Raw genomic sequence first — 12,306 nt, forward strand, 5'->3', positions numbered from 1 at the left:
GAAGGGGGATAATCAGGGACAGGTAAGAGCCCTAAACGGTTACTGCTGCTGTAAAATCACCACTGCTTGTGAGAAGTGGTCTAAAGCTGCTCCTGTCATTCATGACCACACCTGCAGGGAAGGGGGTGTCCCATAAAGGACAAGGCCCCTGCTCTCCTGGCTGCTGGGGGGAGGACATCTTGCTGCAGGTACAACACTCCACAACTCCTTCCTCAGCCTTCTGTATAAACAGGTACCATTTCTGATTTTATTTCATCATAACATACATGTAATGCTCATGACACAACAAGATGAGAAACTCACATCTCTCTGAACCATTTCACCAGCTTGCCATACACCAAACATGCCAAGTATGCCACACACCAAATGCCATACGTTATATTCATTGTGAATATGTACACATTTTTCTCTCTCACATCCTCCACTTTGCTTTTCAGCCTTCTGCAAACCATTTCCAGTATTGTTCAGGGACAGGACTCTAGTTCAGATATGAGCCATGGCACCACCCTGTGGGGTTAAGGCTTCCTCCTATGGGAACCTGCCCCCTGTAAGTACTGAGCCTACACCTTGGATTCATCCAGAACACACTGGGAATCACGAGGAGCCACAAGACCAGATTTCAGTTCTTCAAAAGGCAATCAACCAAACCAACCCCAAACATACAAAGAAGGGGAGAACACACATGTCTGAGGAAGCACAAAAGAGGAAGAATCTATTTCTGCCTCTAGGGATTGATACATGTTAACTCCCATTCACTGGTTTAAATCAAAGCCACCCGCTTTTCCTGAAACGTGGCTGAGAGGAGCCCTGCTCAGCTGTTAACACAGGCAAACACACACACAGCTGAAAATAGCTGTGATGTCATCACTTCCACTGGAGATGTAAACAGAGACAAGTGGCAGCACGTTCAATGAACAGCCAGCACCTGACACAGTGTCCAGGGTGATGTCAGCCTCTCCCTTGCCCAGGCCCTTTGTCCAGCCTCTTGTACACGCAGCACAAAGAGCCTCTGGGCTCAGTGACTCCTGGTGCCTCCTCTCTCTGTGCCTTTTGCACTTTTTAGGATCAAGTTAATCAATGCTGTAGCTTTCAGTGCTATTTTCAACGGTCCATTGTAGGAAATTAAAGTCACATCCTAGCCACAAAACAAAACAATGACAAAAATCTTCTCCACTTTTCAATATAGTAAAACCTGAGATTTGAGTCACAAACTAGCTAAACTTACAGTAAAAAAACCCCAAACATAACCCAAGCTGCTGACTTGAATTAGGGCTTCAGTTTGCTGCTGACAATTTTTTTTTTTAAAGCTGTTGACCAGGGTTAATTATTTGTTACTACAATTTTCAGCTGCCTGCACTGAAATGGGACAAAAGAATAGAATTTACCCTCAAGGTGTTCTGAGGGGTGCTGGGGAAGGCTCTGGGGGCAGAAAGGTTGCAGCTTTACACAGTGGCTCTGGTACCATCCTTTGCTGACCATGAACCTCATGGCAATGTGCACACGGAGCCCAAGGTGAGCAGCAGCCAAGGTGGGAGGGGAAGCAGCTGTTAAAAACATGAGAAGGGCTGTGCCTCATCTCTTGTGAAACCAGGGCTGTGACACCTCCTCGAGATGGAGGTGTCTGCCCTGAGGTACAGAGGGTGAGGACGTGGTAGAGCCTTAAACATCTGCAGTTCTACCCTAGAACTGCTCAGTTAAGGACAAAAGCCCACCCCAGCTCATTTTTACCTTAAAAAAACCCCAAACATTGAATTGTTTTTCAGCAATTGAATTGTTAATGGGCAAGAAAAGTGTGTTGTGGCCACTCGTACCAGCCACTTCTCTTGCATGTAGCTCTACTCCTTTATAGCTTAGAAGCCAAAGCAGCTACCCCTCTCCCAGAAGCCACCTTAGTATCAAAAATAGAAATACTTTATCAAAAGACCGGGGGAAACAGTCCTAAGTATGGTTCATTCATCTTCTTTTAAGAATTGCTGCTGAGCCAACTGAAACACTTGTGCGTGGACAGCTTTAAAAAAAAAAAAAAATTAAACGTGGCCAGTCATTACTTGTTCACATTGTTTATGAACTCACTACCAGCATGTGGCAGCCATAAAGCCCTAGTTTATTTTATGTGTTTTTGAGGTACTGGGGTTTTTTTTCTCTGAAGCAGCTCTCTAGCGAATCACCTAAAGCCTATTCATTAGAACAATAGTTACACCAGTATTTACATTTGTCTGAACGGTGTGTTCAGACCAGCCTTGCTGTAACCGGTCCCTATGGCCTTTGGAATCGCTCCCAGTCTCCTTTTCTTATAGGAAAAAGGTCTCCCTCCAGAGGTTGGCTCAGTGTCAGGGCTAAGGTGCACTGGTGAAGACGTGGGGCACGGGGAGGGAAGAACAAAACTAGTTCTGACAGGTAAGAGCATGGTTCAGTGGAAGCAGAGGAGGAAGGGTTTGACACCAAGAGAGCTTCCTTGTTAAAAGCCACTGAAAGGATGGGCAATCCATTGCACAGAATTGCTTCCTCTGACAGGGAAAGGTCTGTGAAATGTTCTACCCTTCTCCTGGAAAGGAGAGCAGAAAAGCCCAGCAGCAACCCTGGTCTCCTCGGGGAGAGGCCGTGGTCACTTCCCTGCAGTACCAACCTTTCCCTGGCTCCCAGCAAAGCCTCCGGTTCTTCCCTCCCCCACCTCTTTACCCAAAGTTTCAGATTTACAGGGACCTCTCACATGCCGGGGGAGCAGCTCTGCCACAGTCACACGAGCCTCCGCCCCTCAGGACACTTCAATGATTTCCATGCTGCCTGAAAAACTTGACTGACTGCCCACTTTGCCCAGTTCCTCTCTGGATCTGTTGTCCGACAGGATGCTCTCCCCGAACTCCATCTGGCAGCTCCTGCGCTTGAACTGCTTCTCGAAGGAGCTCTCCTCGTGCCAGCTGCGCCGGGAGTCGCCGCGGTCGGCCTGGCGGGCCCGGCGGCGCACGGCGCTGGGCTGCTCGCAGCCCGAGGGCAGCTGGCTGCAGCTGTAGGCGGGGAAGGCGGCGCCGCCCCCGAACACCGCCGAGGCCGAGTAGAAATGCGAGGACTCGGCGGCGAAATACCAGCTGTTGGTGAGGGACGACGGCTGCGGGGCCAGGATGTCCGAGTGCCAGCCCTTGAGGCCCAGCCCCGCGGCGGACTTGGCCAGGTGCTGCTGGCTGGTGGAGAGCCCGAACACGAAGTTCGTTCTGTAGGTGTCCTCCACGCTGCCGCTGCGGTGCAGGGGGTACAGCAGGGGCCGGGGCGCGGCCGCGCTGCCGCCGGCGCGGCCCGCGTGTGGCCGTGCGGCCGGGCTGTCCAGCGGCCACGGGCCCGGGGCCTCCTGCGGCCGCGCCGCCTCCTCCTTGTCGGGGCTGCTCCCCGGGCTCTGCTCCGACACCTCCTGCACGGGGGAGAACTGGCACAGCTTGCCGCTACCCTCCAGGGCAGCCGCGTGTTTGTAGTACTCCAGCGTGTCCTCGGAGGAGGCGAAGCCCTGCACCGATGCGGTGACGCAGCTGCTGCTCGCTGAGTAGGACACGGATTTGATATCCAAGGAAAAGGAGCGCTTCAGCCGGTTGCTGTCCTCCACCTTGTCCAGGGAGACGTGCAGCCCGTTGATGCCCTGCACCAGCGGGCCGTCCTCCAGCGGGGCCGGGTGCCCGCGGGTGTCCGTGGGCTTGGGCTCCAGCAGCTCCGAGGCGGCGGAGAGGCAGAGCTGGCTGGGGGAGAGGCTGCTCTGCCCGCCCTCCAGCACCTGCACCTGCTCGCTGCTCTTCTCCAAGTGCAGGAGTTTCAGCTTGCTGATGTGGCCAGGCTGGCCGCTCTGGTTCTTGAGCTTCTTCTCGAAGTCCAAAAGCTGGCCCAGGAAGTTGAAGTTGGGAGAAATGGTTGGCCTCTTTTCTTTCACAAATCTGGTAAGAGGGGACAAACAAAGGGAGAATTAATTCAAGAGCCTGCTGCTCAGGTATAAGATAACTCTACAATGAATGTTATGAATGTCTACAGCCTGTTCTTAACTTGGACTAAGGTTCAGTCAAGCATAAGTAACTTGAGGATGGAGTTTAAAAAATGCAGTTTAAAGCAAGATTATGCTTGCTGCATGCTCTCACTTGTCTCTATAGTTTAAAGATGGCTAAAAAGTGTGGGGAGAAATAAACATTTTAACTCTTCACAATGCCCACAAGTGATTCAAGTGAATAATTTTTGTATTTACCTTTTCACTGGGATCTTTGCTTGGTTACCTTGGTTTCTGACCAGAGTAAAGAACTCATGGAGTCTTGCACCAACAGCGCTTGAGCTTAGCCAAGAGACCACTTCCCATGTGCTAAAGAGAGTGGACACCTATGTTCCTGTCACCTCTCTCATGTCACTACTGTCATTGTCAGGCAGGACAGACAGCCCTGCTACATTCCGACCTTGTCCAGCAAGTGCCAGGGATTTCTGCCCCACACTATAACTGACCACTGAAGGGGTGACCAAAACTAGAAAGGTGCAAACGCAGCATTAAAACAAAAACCCTCTCTCAAGCTCTGCAGGGGTTCAGCAGTACAGGGAAACCAGATTGCCAAATCCCTGGAAGAGTTCTTCTGTTTGGGGTATTTTTGGGTGCTGTAGGAAGCAGTCTGGCTGGCACAGGTGTGCCAATCCACTCATGCACTGCACGTGCAATGGTAGGGAAAATGTTTTGCTGAACCAGGATTCTAAATGTACAAAAGACTTGTATCACATGATTGCTATTATTTATTTCAAAGTTAAATATAAATAGCTTTTTCCTACCTGTCTGATTTGCAATACAGATAAATAACTACTTTGCTTTTAACAGGCTGCAAAACAGAGGTGCCCAAATCCCTCCTCCTCCAGTTTTGGTTTTGGTGTTTTTTTTTTTAAGAAACATTCCTGGAACTATGCTTAACCAGATGACAAGAGAATTAACAAAGAAAGAAACCTTGAGGAACTAAATCTAGTACAAACACACATATAATGTGTCACTGGGAAAATTAAATACTATTAAAAATCTGTCTGGGGAATTGTACAGAAGATGAGTGTGCAGTCATTAAAAGCAGTGTGAGAAAAATGGAAAGGTGTACTTGTGTGTGTGAGTACATGCTAGCACATGAACAATGTCAAAACTTGCATTTTTTATTACCATTTTTTTTTTTAATTTGCCAGAGAACAAACAATCCTAGGAGTAGTCAAGCTGACACTATGACCTGGAATATCAGATTGCACAAGCTGATAGTGGAAACTTCCACCAAGAAGTGTAACACTGGCAAATGGAGAAATCTAGTGAGCCCCCTCAGGAGAAACTCTGTAGTTTGTCCTCTTGGCATGTGATGTGAAGTTTTTTAGCAATTTGCCCGGGAATTCATAGTATTTGTTAATTTTTTTCCAATCAAAATTGTTGTACTTGGGTTAGTTATTAAAGGAAGGTCCTTCTTGCCTGTGTTCTGGTAGCCTCCCCAACACAAAGTGTTCTTTCCACTTTCTCCTCATCTCCACTTTCTCCTCTCTCTCCAAAATACTGGGCAGTCCCAGATTTAAAACTAGAATTTTTAAAACTGAAAAGAGTAGGGAAAGCATGCTGGATCCCCTGACAAGTTTTAAAGCTTTGCAAGCTTTTTCATCTCAAAATATGTATTATTTTTTCCAATTGGAAAACATGTATAATTCTTATGTTTATTTCTGTTAAATAGTCCATTATACAAAAGATTTTAAAAGTTTATTTCTTTGACTTTGGCTTCAAGTAATAGTATCACATTTTAATTTTTGTAATAGTGTCAGACAAACATTTTATCTAATGATTTCCACTAATTCAGAGAAAAGTATTTTTCTTTTAAGCTTGGCCAACTAGCGATCCCAAACCAATGAGTGAAATGTTCTGCAGATGATTCTCCCTGAGCCATATCAAAGGAAATATGACAGAATATAATCTAAATTTCACAGCAGTTGCTCACTCCTAAGAGGAAAAAGACTTAGTGGGATTAATCCTTCACACTCTGTTCATGCTTTTGATTAAGATACAAACTAGAATTTAATGCAGAGATTTCATGGAGGAATTTAGGAGCTCCCTGAAGAAGTTCCTTGGAGTGTGTGCATTTTAGCAGTGTTTAGTTCTCTACAGCTCTGCCCTCAGCCACTACAGCCTGAGACCAGGCAGGTTTTTTCACTGAGCTCACGCCTTACACAGTATCTGTCCACACTGACTGTAATTCATGTTTGTTATCTGCACCTGAAAAACTGAGCTTTAACTTCTTAACCGAACCTGTTCCATGTTAAAATTCCTGCACAACACCAAGCTACTAGCAGGCTCTAGTAAGGAAACGTGGGAAGTGTCCAAACACAGCAGGAGAGGGCTGTAGCTAAAGCACCTCTTACATGCAGTTTTTTCACTGCACACATAATGACATTTGACAGCTTAAAAGAAAAGTTTCAGTGGAAATCCCACTCCATATGGCATTATCCAGTGCTCATCTATCTGTCCTCATCCCTTTTTTAGGGATGGTGGTTTGGAATCACACAAAGGTGATTCCAAAAGGGCTCCTCTGCCCCTGCTCCAGGGCAATTACTCAGACTGGTTCTGCATAACTCCTTACAGTGATGGGAGCTGTGCCAGGGAGCCCAGCAAAAAGAAAATCATCATTTTCTGTACAACACAACAAAGCAGTTGGTTAAAGTAAATAAAGTAAGAAGTCAACCAAAATACCTGGCAAGTAGGAAAGTGTTCACAACCTCAGAAGAGAAAAAATGGTCTCTGTAAAGGAGGAAAGGGAATGGGGTCTCCACAAATATTACCAAACGCCAAATGAAGTGATACTTCAAAATGCTTTCTCACACAGTTTTTGATTTACTTGAAGAGCAACAAAGAAGCTTTCTCCATTCCTGGGCATTTCACTTTCAGGCAGCTCTTTGTGAGCACTACCAAACTGCAGGAGAGAGATCCAGCCCAGCATTTGTCTTAAGTGTGGCTCTAAATACCCAGTTCTCTCTTCACCCCTGACCACTCTGCTCTCCCTGTGGCTCACAAGATGCTGTTACACATGTGTGTGTTTGTACACAACAGCTGTGGTTCAGCAATGATGCTCCCACCAAAACACTCCCAAACCATGCACTGCTCCTCTGCAGCAGGATGGAGAGGAGAGCTGGAGGCACATGGGCTGAGATAAGAACAATTTACTGGAAACAGTGATGAGGTTAGAAAATGAACATTAACAGCACCATAGTAATGACAGAGGGTGTGAGAAAGAAGGCAAATGATTCACACCACGTGGAAGCCCCAGAGCATCTGACCCTGCCTCAGAAGTGACCCTTCCCCTGCTCCCAGCAGTGACAGGAGGTGGCACAGAATAACCTCCAGGTCCTAGCCATGCCTCTCCTGGCTACTGCAGAAATTAACCCCGTCCTGGCCAGAAGCAGGACGAGACATGTACATTGAATAGGCAGTTTACATTCCATGTATTTGCCTGTTTGGATCAAAGGTCATTCTGCAGTGGGCAATTAATATGAGCTGTGTGATATCTATTCAATACCATTAATTTGTTTCTGGAGGAAACCAATGCTTAAAACAAATGTGGCCAATGAACTACCAGGTAAAATGTCTGCTTCTACCCTTGGTCATAGAACCTTTTATCATCCACCCCAAAAACAGGGCAACAGGCACAAGAGTTGGTAGGAAGGGAAGATTTGTCCCTACCTGTAAGCTTCATCCAAGGACATATCCATTCTTTTCATGATGTATGCAATGGCAATTGTGGCAGAGCGAGATATCCCAGCTAAACAGTGCACCAACACATGGCCATTGGATGCTTTTGCTTTTTCTACATGGCAAAAAAAAATTGGCAACTGTAAAACTCAGCAGCATCATACCAGGATAAAAAGTTTTTAAAGAAAGCAGTGTTATTGAAAATTATTCAGAGCTTCCAATTGAACTGCTAATTACAAATCTCATGGAAGCTTGAAACAAAACTCACTTATTTCCTCTAGCAGTGTGTAGTAGCATTGAGTATAGAAAAAGCATGACTACACACAGGAAATATCCTGCAGTCACAGCATAGCTCATTTTAATGTGCACATAAACAGCCCTATTTAGATGTCTGGGAAAGGTAATTGTTTCTAATTTTATATGCAAGTAAAAAGCAAGCATTCATGATGGAACAATTTGACCAGTTCAGACATGGCTAGTTCACTTCCCAAAGGTAAAGGCAGAAGTTGTATGTCCAAATTTCTAACCCACTCTCTGCAGACTTACATCAGGCAGCTACGAGGCTGCCTGAAAGCAGCTCTGAAGTGTCTTTGTTCTGTAATGCAGCAACATGCAGTGGCAGAATCTCCCCACTTTTTGCTCCTGTGATTATGAAGTGATGCTGATCATGTCCATAGATCCTGAGGGTATTTTCACACTACCCAGAAAGAACTCTGGGCTTCTCCAGCCAAAACAGCACAGCAGACTCACAGAGAAACTCAAACACTGTTTGAGAGAGAGCATTAAAATTTTCTACTCACCTATAAAATCGACTGATTTATCCAACCAAGGCAAAATTTTCTCACAAAAGCTGTCATTCACAGGCACTCTGAGGAAATGGGATTCTGGAATAAAATCAGGCTTTGGACAAGTATTGCTGGCATTCAGGACGTAGCCAATGTCATTCTGCTGCATCAGCTCCTAGGAAAGAGAGGAAGATTAAGCCTAGAAAAGTCAAATGGTACCTTTGGCACATTACAAAACTAAAGACCAAACTGAAATTTGTGTTGGAATTGCTCTAGCTGTGTAAGGGACATTCTTCTAGGAAAAGCCAACTCCTCAGCTTTGAATTCTTTTAACAACTTCTAATGAGACATCCAGTGTGTCCAAATAACATATGGCCTGCAAATCCCATAAAAATAAAGTTAACAAAGAACAGAAGAAATGGTAGAATACCTTCTGCTACTCTGAAGCATCACTTCCAAGAGAATGAACTTTTTGCTACTTTGGTTTAAATTCTCAGCTTGCAAGCTGACAACAAACACTTCCCCCATGCAGTTTGCTGACCTGAATATGTGTTTTCCAGATCACATATCTAGGACTGAAATTGCCCCATCACAGATATTGGTGGGAAATAGGAAATGAAATGGATGCCTCCTGCAGTCACCTCTTAAGTCCAGGAGTTTCTTGTTTCTAAGGGAATGTGGAAAACTCCCTCAAAACCTCAAGGAAAGAGATTAAGATCTTTAATTAAATCATTTCCACACAGCACTGAGTGGCATTTTATAGGAGTCCTGCTCTGTGATGTACAATTTCAGTTTTCAGTCTCTAGGCCTCTTGCCTCTCAGAGAAATGTCACAGGAACAAGCAAAGACACACTCAGTGTACATTTAAGAGTCACCTGGGCTTTTAAGAAGGTGAGCTTTCATGACTGAAATAAAAGAGAGGCACCTCTTTTCTGCATCTTGCCTTATGCATGGTATTCAGAGTTGTACAAAGTAGTTTGTGATGCAGTGGGCACCTAAGTACAAAAAGAAGAAGTACTGGAAGAAAATATGGAAGAAGTACTGGAAAAGTAGAGATGGCTCCACCACAAGCCATCCAGTCTCCTCCAAGGAAGCATCTTGACACAGAAAAGCAATTTAGCCTGTTAGAGTAATGCTTATCAAAGTGCCATGGTTCAGAGAGGATCTGGCAGTAAGTGACATGCAACACTAGGCTTGGACACTACTTACACTGAACATAAACACTGGGGAGCTTTTGGCCAGATTTCTATGGAAACTCTTATCTCAAAATAAACATTAAGAAAAAGAAAGCAACTCAAAATCTGGTTTTAATCATTTTTCTTTCATAGCAGATATATAATAAAGTTTGTCAATCCATAGGAGCAGCAGCATGAAAAAATTCTTACACTGCTGATTTCAACTGGAGACCTACTAGTAGAAAAATACAAAGGCACAAAGCCAAATGGTTGATTCTTCCCCAAATTCTTTCTGCCAGCATAGACATCTTTTAGTGAGGAGAAACAGGGAGATGCTTATTTAGCAGAAGAGCCAGAACTCTGTCCTGTTCAGTCAGAGCAGTCTAACCTGTGACGTTGAGCTCTGGTACCCCACACTCATGGCACAGCGTGTGTACAAGGGATGAACACACACACAGGGATATCCATGCATAAATTAAATGCTGAGTGAGAACCAAGAGCTGCAGTCACTTCAGAGGAAAGTGCACAAAGTCCAGCCAGTAGTGGTTGTAAATTTACATGAATTTACAGCTAGGGAGCTGATTTTTGTTGCAAAATGAACTGCTCCTCCAACCTGTCATCCGAAGTTCCTCATATCAGCACATGCAGAGGCTGGAGGTGTGGGCACATTAAACCAATGGACATGTATTATGTCATGAACACACCCATCTGAGGGGAACAGGAGATGCAAATTCCTTGCAAAGAAAATAATCAGAAATATTATTTGCAGCAATGGTCAAAATAAAAAAAAAAAAAAGAAGAAAGAAAAAGAGCTGTAGGTGTCAAGGTAAGTTCTCTTTGTGCTTCTTGCCTTGCTAATTTCCTGGGTCAGACTCCTACTATAGCTCAGCTTCTCATCAACAAATCCCAGTAAATCCCTGTTTGCCCCTCTCCCTTCCTTCATGTCCTCCAGCTGAAGCACCAGGCTCCCTCCAGCCCTGTCTGCCTTCCACAGCTGCTGCTGCTGCACCTTCCTTGCCTGGATTTCACTCTCACACACTGACATGCCTAAAAGCAGGAGTGCTGTAAGGAAATACAGGAATATTGGGAATTATCCAGAGGGAAGAGGTAGTGGGAATGGGATTCTTGGCACAGGGCACTAACTGGATTCCTGGTATCTTAAATGTGCCAGGGAGACCCCTGATCCCCAAAATGCCCACTTGACTGTCGGTGACCACACAGCTGTTCCCTTCCAGGATCCCAAAGCTCTTCAGCAGCAAATCCTGGGAAACAATTACTGGCTTTAGGTCACTGGGCTGAAGTACTGACCCCAAACAGCTCACTCCCTGTTGTCACTGCTTGAAGGAGAGTGAGGAGCAACTGGAATATCCACAAAGCACATGCAGGGTCCTGAATTGCCAGGTGCCAAGAGGGGGGTGTTGAGGGTTTCACTAACAAATGGACTGCCACAGTCAGGTTTGTTAAGAACATAGCTAAGAGGTGTGTGTGTGTGATGAATTGGGAAGAATAGAAAACCTTATTATTTCTTCTAAAACATAACTACTGATGGGCTGCACAGTCCAGCCATCACAGTTATGCCAGGTTTTTGATGTAGGATTGATTATTCATATGGAACAAGAAGGCTGCAGACGCCAAAGTCCAAAATCTGCAAGCCAAGAAAACCACCCCAAAATATTAGTGCTTGTCTTTCAGACTGAGGCTAAAGAAAGAAGTTTTGCTTCCTTCTGTTCGGAAGAATCAATCATTCCCACTGTGACATGCTCCAGTGTAATAACCATAACAGTGCCTTCATTGTAAGGCACCCAAGAGGAAAAAGTGAATTACGATGGGAGGAAGATCCAGAAATCCTAATACTAACAACTCTCTGAAAAGAAGGTAAATGCTCTTTTGTGAGCTTATTTACATTTTATGACTTGTTTAATCTGAAAATTAATAGCACCTTAAAATGTTATTTTGTTCCAGGAAATAAAATCCAGTTCTGGAAGAAAAGAATAGTTATGCAAGTGGGAAGGCAGAAAATTATACATTTTAAATGCTGGCACAAGCCATGAGGTGTAAGTAGGAAGCTCCTTCAGGCCCATAACCACACTACAGATTGCTTTCTGTCACACTAACTTTCAGAAAGGACACTGTCACTCCTATGTAGGTTAGAATGCAATTTTCCTCTCTTTGACAAAGAGCAAGGAAGATCTTCTGTAAAAGTAAATACTGTCTTGCAATGCCACCAGTCTATCACAGGAAAATAACCACAATGTAGCACACTGAGACCCAAAACCAGCAAACTTTTCTCTTAGAACTCCTAGGGGGTTTTTAGCATTTCAACACTGCAAGAAAAAAAAAAAATAGAATGCTTTCAGAATTAAACATTTAGAAAGAAATCTGCAAAAAATATTAAAATTGTCCTACGACTTTCCTAAGTGAATCATTAGTTTTGTTAAAGGACAGAAATCAAGCATTTGTGGCTGTGCATCTTTCTTAAATAAAGGATTATCAGCAGAGGTATTAATGGTAAATAGCATTAGTATTCTGAAAAGGTCATGAATAGATTGTTCTGCAACAACAGAAGCATTTCCCTACTCAGGCACTTGGAGATAAGCTTATAAAGATTCTGAAGAGATAAGCTCATCTTGATAAAACCTGATGA

General features: G+C 44.6%; 1 protein-coding gene across 5 annotated transcripts in view; it reads right to left on the reverse strand.

The window, feature by feature from the left end:
* Positions 1-218: 218 nt before the first annotated feature.
* Positions 219-12,306, reverse strand: part of DUSP16 (dual specificity phosphatase 16) — a 63,984-nt gene continuing 51,896 nt past the window's right edge. For all 5 annotated transcript variants that reach the window (XM_059845806.1, XM_059845802.1, XM_059845803.1 and 2 more), the window contains 3 exons: positions 8,503-8,662; positions 7,694-7,817; positions 219-3,914 (listed from right to left, as the gene is read on the reverse strand). In XM_059845806.1, the coding sequence (XP_059701789.1) occupies positions 2,756-3,914; positions 7,694-7,817; positions 8,503-8,662 (1,443 nt within the window). In that variant the 3' untranslated portion in view covers positions 219-2,755. The remainder of the gene's footprint in view (positions 3,915-7,693; positions 7,818-8,502; positions 8,663-12,306) is intronic.

This window comes from Haemorhous mexicanus, chromosome 5, assembly GCF_027477595.1.
Source record: "Haemorhous mexicanus isolate bHaeMex1 chromosome 5, bHaeMex1.pri, whole genome shotgun sequence".
Classification (NCBI taxonomy): domain Eukaryota; kingdom Metazoa; phylum Chordata; class Aves; order Passeriformes; family Fringillidae; genus Haemorhous; species Haemorhous mexicanus.